The sequence below is a fragment of the Haliotis rufescens genome, unplaced genomic scaffold (assembly GCF_023055435.1).
Source record: "Haliotis rufescens isolate VD_foot unplaced genomic scaffold, xgHalRufe1.0.p SCAF_25, whole genome shotgun sequence".
NCBI classification, from domain to species: Eukaryota; Metazoa; Mollusca; class Gastropoda; order Lepetellida; family Haliotidae; genus Haliotis; species Haliotis rufescens.
In genome coordinates this window covers 4,956,514-4,964,608 of record NW_025963946.1, presented here as the reverse complement: position 1 = coordinate 4,964,608, position 8,095 = coordinate 4,956,514, and the positions used below count along the sequence as shown (strand labels likewise).

The following is an 8,095-nucleotide window of genomic DNA, read 5'->3' as shown; positions in this document are numbered from 1 at the left end:
ACTGAAAGTGTGATCCACAAACAATACGTTTTCTTCCGCATACGGACCTTGACCTTGTGATTGATATATCTTGGCCTTGGGTCGTTTTGACAGGTTTGGGCGTTGTCCAGTTTGCTACGTCACAAAGAGCGAGATAGCCGGGAACAACTGCTTATTGAACTTGACCTGCCGTCTAAAAGAAGAGTTCCTGTTGTCAAATATTGTCAAATATTGGCTCGAACACGCGTCCCTAAATAGAGACACATTCAGAGTATGTTTTGCTTGTTGTTTAACACTGCAATTAGCAATATTCCAGCTATATGACAGCGGCCTGTAAATATCTTGGACTAGACAATCCGGTGATTGATAATGCGTCGGGGTACGATGACACACAAGTCAGCCAGGTCACCAGGCATTACCACTCGAGCCTGGTCACCTCCTACGGCCAGCAAAGGTTCCTGGGGACGAATATTAACCCGGACTACTCATGGAGACATTCAGAGAATGACGGCGCCACAGAAGGAGCGAGTATGGTTTTACGCCGCTTTTAGCAATATTCCAGCAATATCACGGCGGGGGACACCAGAAATGGGCTTCACACATTGTACCCATGTCGGGAATCGAACCTGGGTCTTCAGCGTGACGAGCGAACGCTTTAACCACTAGGCTCCCCGACCGCCCCGACACAGAAGGAAGCAGGAGAGGACACTACACCAGTGCGGTCTATATTAATCCCATGACGAGGAACAGAAAATAACCCTGAGGGATTCCCACCACGTTGTTGTACAGAGCAGTCAAGGAAAACCCGGGTGATGAGATCATCTGGGTGATTCCAACAATCACTTGTCAGCAAATGTTTCAGTCACTGTAGCTTCACCATAAGCGACATCAGACACTAGCAGGCTCGCCCTAGGAGATTTTGGTTAAAGTTGACAACTGTCTCAACTGGACATTCGAAAATATAAAAATTATTTATTTTTTTATTTATTTCAAACCTATAAACGTACATATCATACAAGAATGTCAGGGTCTGAATCTAGCTTCACCCACAACACCACAACAACGTCGGAGCCGCCACCTTCACGACGACATCGTTCACGAGCGTTGCTCTATATCATCTTTGCCGTCTCACTGATCTTCAATGTTGTTTTAGCTGTCACCTTCGGCATCCACACGCTGAAGCCAAGATTGTCTCACCAAAGGAACACGGACGCATCTTCTGTTCAGCCTGACCATGTGGGGTCAAATGCTGATGTGTGTTTTACTTGTGGTCAGCTGGGTCCACTGGTCGAATCTCAGGACACTCCCTATGACGTCATTCGAACCTCTGCGCATCATTTATGCTGTCAAAGAAAGACGTCACAGAAATGTTCAAGAAGGTAATTCTATAAATACACAACTTATACCGTCTTATTACACTCTTTGCTGGTTGTATGTTTATTGATAATATCAGTTAGTGGAGAATAGTCGAGTTGATATATTTAATGTTCCCCTTTGAGGGAAGGCGGGTGGTCATCAGCATCTCTCATCTTATTTAATTTGTACAAAAACATGTTTTCCAATCTTCCATCAACAGTAAATTCATTGATCAATCAATCCTTTCTGATATAACTGGTTCTATTTATCAGCGAAGTGTGCTATTTTTGTAACAAACATACATGTTCTTCCTTCCGTGTTTAAATTGAGAATTTCAAGGAAGCGTAACTGAGGAAATCAATAACTTACTTATCTCGAAAGTATTCCTTGTCTGTCCCACTTTTGTGGTTGTTATTTTGTTTTTTAACGCCGCACTCAACAATACGAGTGTTCCGGTCTGTAAATAATCGAGTCTACACTAGATAACCCAGTGACTGACATCAAGAGCATCGATCTATACAATTGGGATAGGATAACATGCACCAACCGAGTCAGCTGGTCTGACCACCACATTCCCGTTAGTCGCCTGTTACGGTAATCATGGATTTGCTGAAATCTCTCTCTCTCCCTCTCTCTGTCTCTCTCTCTCTCTCTGTCTCTCTGTCTCTCTGTCTCTGTCTGTCTGTCTCTCTCTCATTCTCTGTCTCTCTCCCTCTCCCTCTCTCTCTATCCCCCTCTCTCTCTCTCTCTCTCTCATGGTATCTGCCAATGGAAACTGTTTCGTCGGACGATACAGCATGGTTATTGTCTGGCTTTAAGGTTTTATATTAAATAGTGAATTGCAGTACACTATATTTCCGATGATCGTAGACGAGTTCTCCAGACGAACATCAGGTTTGTAAAATTAATACATCAACCCTGTTAATTGTAGCTATGTCAAGTCGTCATGTCATATTCCAATGTGTCTTAGTGTAGTTTTCAAGACACTAAGCGACCTTTATAAATTTAGTACCATACATTTAAATATTCCTTCCCCAGTACATTCTAATGAGAGTGTGATAATCAATTCCCCGTCTCTTGTTATTTCTGCTGAATTGAATCTTTGACATCAATTCGTGATAATTAAAATAAATAATAAAATAACCATGAAGGTGAGTGAGTGAGTGAGTATGGTTTTACGCCACTTGTAGCACTTAAAAGCAGTATCACGGCGGGGGACACCAGAAATGGGCTTCACACATTGTACCCATGCCGGGAATCGAACCCGGGATGTCGAACGCTTTAACTACTGGGCTACCCACCGCCCAATACCCATGATAAGTAGCATGTGCCTGTGCCGTGATTAAATCACAGTATGATGGCGTCACGCTATTGTTGCTGCAGACCCGTGAAGATCCGGGTTAGAATAGGTCTTCAGCAACCGATGCTTGCTGCAAAAGGCGACTATGCTTGTCGTAAGAGGCGACTAACGGGATCGGGTGGTCAGGCTCGCGGATTTGGTTGATGCATGTCATCGTATCCCAATTACGGGGATCGATGTTCATTATGTCAATCACTGGATTGTCTGGTCCAGACTCGATTATTTACAGACCGCCGTCATATAGCTGGAATATTGCTAAGTGCAGCATCAAACAGTAAACAAACAAACAAACACATTGTTGCTGCAGTTGATTCTGGGCCAGCTATTCACTTGCAATCAGAACATGCATTTTTAAAAAGGAAAACTGACTTAACATGCCATTTACGCAAAATTATAGAGAAAGTAAATATTCTTCTTAAAATAAATTACATAACACCCGCCTTCGTCATATGACTATAGTTAGTTTGTCATGTGTGGTGGGATGTTGGTGTTCTTTAACATATTTTGAGAAGTATATCAGCCATAAATATTATGTTTTGCGTTATCAACTCGAAAACTGTTGGATATATTTTTTGATGGGTTCTGTTATCAGGGTCGGACCAATTGGACCCTCATGCCATAAAGACGGGCAACCGTGACGTCATTCACTCAGGATCCACAGGGGCACATCTAGTCATGGTTCCAATCAAAGGTACAGTCATACCGCCTTTCTAGGGGGGCACGTGTTGCCCGCTCATCCTAGGTACAGTCATACCGCTTGTCTAGAGGGGCACGTGTTGCTTTCTTATACTAGGTACAGTCATACCGCTTGTCTAGAGGGGCACGTGTTGCCCGCTCATCCTAGGTACAGCCATACCGCTTGTCTAGAGGGGGCACGTGTTGCCCGCCCATCCTAGGTACAGTCATACCGCTTGTCTAGAGGGGGCACGTGTTGCCCGCTCATCCTAGGTACAGTCATACCGCTTGTCTAGAGGGGGCACGTGCTGCCCGCCCATCCTAGGTACAGTCATACCGCTTGTCTAGAGGGGGCACGTGTTGCCCGCCCATCCTAGGTACAGTCATACCTCTTGTCTAGAGGGGCACGTGTTGCCCGCCCATCCTAGGTACTGTCATACCGCTTGTCTAGAGGGGGCACGTGTTGCCCGCCCATCCTAGGTACAGTCATACCTCTTGTCTAGAGGGGCACGTGTTGCCCGCTCATCCTAGGTACAGTAATACTGTTTGTCTAGAGGGGCACGTGTTGCCCGCTCATCCTAGATACAGTCATATAGCTTGTCTTGAGAGGCACGTGTTGCCCGCTCATCCTAGGTACAGTCATACCTCTTGTCTAGAGGGGGCACGTGTTGCCCGCTCATCCTAGGTACAGTCATACAGCTTGTCTAGAGGGGCACGTGTTGCGCGCTCATCCTATGTACAGTCATACCGCTTGTCTAGAGGGGCACGTGTTGCGCGCTCATCCTATGTACAGTCATACCGCTTGTCTAGAGGGGCACGTGTTGCCCGCTCATTCTAGGTACAGTCATACCGCTTGTCTAGAGGGGCACGTGTTGCCCGCTCATCCTAGGTACAGTCATACCGCTTGTCTTGAGGGGCACGTGTTGCCCGCTCATCCTAGGTACAATCATGCCGTTTAACTAGAGGGGCACGTGTTGCCCGCTCATACCAGGTACAGTCATACAGCTTGTCCAGAGGGGCACGTGTTGCGCGCTCATCCTAGGTACAATCATGCCGCTTGTCTAGAGGGGCACGTGTTGCCCGCTCATCATAGGTACAGTCATACCTCTTGTCTAGAGGGGCACGTGTTGCCCGCTGACCCTAGGTACAGTCATACCGCTTGTCTAAAGGGGCACGTGTTGCCCGCTCATCCTAGCTACAGTCATACCTCTTGTCTAGAGGGGCACGTGTTGCCCGCTCATCCTAGGTACAGTCATACCGCTTGTCTAGAGGTGCACGTGTTGCCCGCTCATCCTAGGTACAGTCATACCGCTTGTCTAGAGGTGCACGTGTTGCCCGCTCATCCTAGGTATAGTCATACCGCTTGTCTAGAGGGCACGTGTTGCGGGCTCATCCTAGGTATAGTCATACAGCTTGTCTAGAGGGGCACGTGTTGCCCGCTCATACTAGGAACAGTCATACCGCTTGCCTAGAGAAGCACGTGTTGCCGCTCATCTGAGGCGCCACAATTCGTCGGTAGAATTGCGTCCCTAAGACATGCCAAACATCTGTGATCGTAGGTTCGAATCCCGGTTCGTCCAGATTATAGGTTTCTAGGTTTGTCTGCGCCATACCAGTGCTAGCTGGTTTCACCAAAGTGGTAAACGTCTTAGACCTGCTTGACTTCGGGCTTTCCTTTCACGTTCAGCTGACACGTCGTGATAAAACTGGAATATTGTTCATAGCAGCGTTAAACCCAACTTCTCAACCAGTCGTGTCTATTTGTAGTCTTATTCACTTGCCGCAAGTTAAGCCCTTAGAGGAGTAGCCATCATTCAAGTAAGAATTTGTAAATATATATTTCAGACCATGTATTCAATGTTGATCGCGATTGAATAACGTAAGGAGATGCATGTGTATCTGTTATGTTTGACATCGGTAATACAACCTAAAATCCTGCTGACTCACGTTAATGCCTTCACTATGAGCATTCATTTAACGCCTGTAACAAGGACAAATCTAACAACTTTGTCAAAGACTATTCTGACGTATTTGTCCTTTCCCAGGGTCGCCGCCAGCATGGACAGCCCACGATGACTACCACATGACCTTCTGTGCCAATGTCGCATGCGATAACGGAACGATCTGGGTACGAGACGCTGGGATCTACCTCGTGTACTCGCACATCACACTTAACGTGACACGTGGCTCCACATACACCATCTTCACACACAGAATGCAACTTACCAGACGGAACATGCCTCCTAAACAGCTTCTGATGAGTAAGACCTCATTCACACGAACAGCATCTCCACAGCGAAACTCTTTTCTCGCCGCCGTTTTGAAACTCGAAGAACGCGATTCCATCGGCGTCCACATACCTGATCAAAACACTGATCTGGTCGAGAAGGGTGGGTTTTCAAACTACATGGGTATATTCAAATTGTGAGGTGAGGTTGGGATATGAGGAATAAAGACTATTATTGCACTTTTATAGCAACGTGAGAATGTTCACCATGGATGTCTTGCCATCCTGACACTGGTATAGCTTTGTTGTTGTTTTTCAATGGATACATTTTGTATGTATTTAAGATTGCATGTGAACTATTTTCTGTAAACTTATTGATTGTGTACTCCAAAAAGAAATAACATAACCCACAAAAAACATTAAGTGGTACACATTGGACATATCTTTTCTTAACGTACATACTTCCCTATATGTTGCTACAAATGGTTCGCATTTATTTTCTTCCATACATATATATACTGCCATCAAAGAATCAATGTTAGACTCTGAAGTAAAAAAATAGTTTTTAGAACAAACATGTTTGCAGCTGCAACAATATGCGAAATTCAAGGTATAAAACTGCTCACACACACACACACACACACACACACACACACACACACACACACACACACACACACACACACACACATACACACACTATGCTTTACCTTTTCTTCTTCTAGTATAGCTTGGGGCGGTCGGGTAGCCTAGCGGTTTAAGCATTATCACGCCGAAGACCCGGGTTCGATTCCCGACATGGGTACAATGCGTGATATTGCTGGAATATATTGCGTCAAACCATACTCACTCACTCAATCAAGTATAGCTTACAGTTACTAGATAGATTATATAGCACTTTCTACTCTTTTCAGGCCTTAAATCCTTCTTTCAATATTCACCTCTCTTAATACATTACCATTTAACTTATCTTTTCTTTTCATATTTTAATACACTTGTTGTACATTATAGCCGTAGGATTAGGTTTATTTCCCTCTCACTTACAGTTTTTGAGGTCTGGTGTTTACCTTTATTAAAATATTATTTATTTTTTATTTTCCCCACCTACCCCGACTGCTAAATTGCCTGTGGTAGAAGCGGTCGTTAACCCCCCAAAACACTAAGTACAGTACAGAATTACCTCACATTTTCAAGATGGAGTAAGAGGAGAAATTCCGAAAAAACCTGGACAAGAGCTATTGTTTGTTAGGTCTATCCTATGTTTGATGTAGCATTGTTTTGATTACAGTGAAGACTAATTGTTAAGTTAAGTGAAAGGTATTTGTTATCATGTCAAATAAATTTGTCTCCTCATAAATAATTTGGCTTTTTTATATCAAATTTGACTATGTAAGAACCTCAAAAGTAATTTCAGGAAATGTGTCTAAAAAACTTGATGTCAAATCAGGGAATATGTGTAATACCTGAAAATTGTAGGGATTATGTATATTCCCTGAGTGAATCAGACATTAAATATATTCCCTGAAAATTTCAGGGATTATACATATTCCCTGATTATACATATTCCCTGTAACATATATACATACATGTGGACATGTACGTATATATGTGTCTGTGTGTGTGGTATGTGTGTGCCTTCTGGTCCGGACGTATGCCTGCTTTATAGTGCTAGACCATGGAGATATCGTTCCGCAGTTTGACATCTCTACTTAAGCATAATATGCTGAACCCGTGGATCTCACCACCGACCGCTTTCTGGGCAGACACTATCCCACGGAGGCTGTCTTCAGATTGTGAATGTGATGAATAGGCATGCCATTGAATAAAATTATTTTGTATATATTGCTTCTTATGGATACATAAATAACTATATATTACTACTGTAGTGCCGACAAATGTTTCAATCACAGTCTGACGGGAAATCGTGGTTTTGCACTGACAAGTTATTATTGTTATTCTTTAGCCTCTATATGTTTTGAGTGATCATGATAATTTGAATATCCACATTGTTAACAACCAGCGACTATTACTCCCAAATGTGTGTCATTTAACAAAATGTCAATCAAATGTAATTTTAACTGATGGTTTGCTTTCTGAGGTTTCTGAGGTCTAGAGGTTTCCCACACAGACCCCCGTTCGGACTCGGATTAAATTAGAATAGGTCCAAGAATAGAACAGGTCCAAGAATAGAATAGGTCCAAGAATAGAATAGGTCCAAGAGTAGAACAGGTCCAAGAATAGAACAGGTCCAAGAATAGAATAGGTACAAGAATAGAATAGGTCCAATTGGATCGAGTTGTGGCTTGGCGACTTGGTTGACGCTTCAAATAATATCAATCACAGGTTCGTCTGGTCTAGATTCGGTTATTTACAGAACGCTGTGATAGATAGCTCGGAAATGGCTGCAGCGGTAGACAACAATCAAACAAATCAGTCATAATAACTGGATTAGCTCATATCAATATTGTGGATAACCACACACTCAGGGAGGCGTGACA

The 8,095-nt window shown here is 43.7% G+C and overlaps 1 protein-coding gene across 1 annotated transcript; it reads left to right on the top strand.

Moving 5' to 3' along the window:
• Window positions 1–962: 962 nt before the first annotated feature.
• LOC125383592 lies at window positions 963–6,411 on the top strand. The gene is made up of 3 exons (XM_048402169.1): window positions 963–1,358; window positions 3,288–3,386; window positions 5,416–6,411. Exons 1-3 carry the CDS (start codon window positions 1,214–1,216, stop codon window positions 5,796–5,798), a joined length of 627 nt encoding a protein of 208 aa, XP_048258126.1. The 5' UTR covers window positions 963–1,213; the 3' UTR covers window positions 5,799–6,411.
• Window positions 6,412–8,095: the final 1,684 nt, after the last annotated feature.

Coding starts and splice junctions, on each gene's coding strand:
- LOC125383592 (XM_048402169.1), top strand. CDS start 1,214: ATGTGGGGTCAAATGCTGATGTGTGTTTTACTTGTGGTCAGCTGGGTC. Junction 1,359..3,287: donor TCACAGAAATGTTCAAGAAG/GTAATTCTATAA, acceptor TTCTGTTATCAG/GGTCGGACCAATTGGACCCT. Junction 3,387..5,415: donor AGTCATGGTTCCAATCAAAG/GTACAGTCATAC, acceptor GTCCTTTCCCAG/GGTCGCCGCCAGCATGGACA.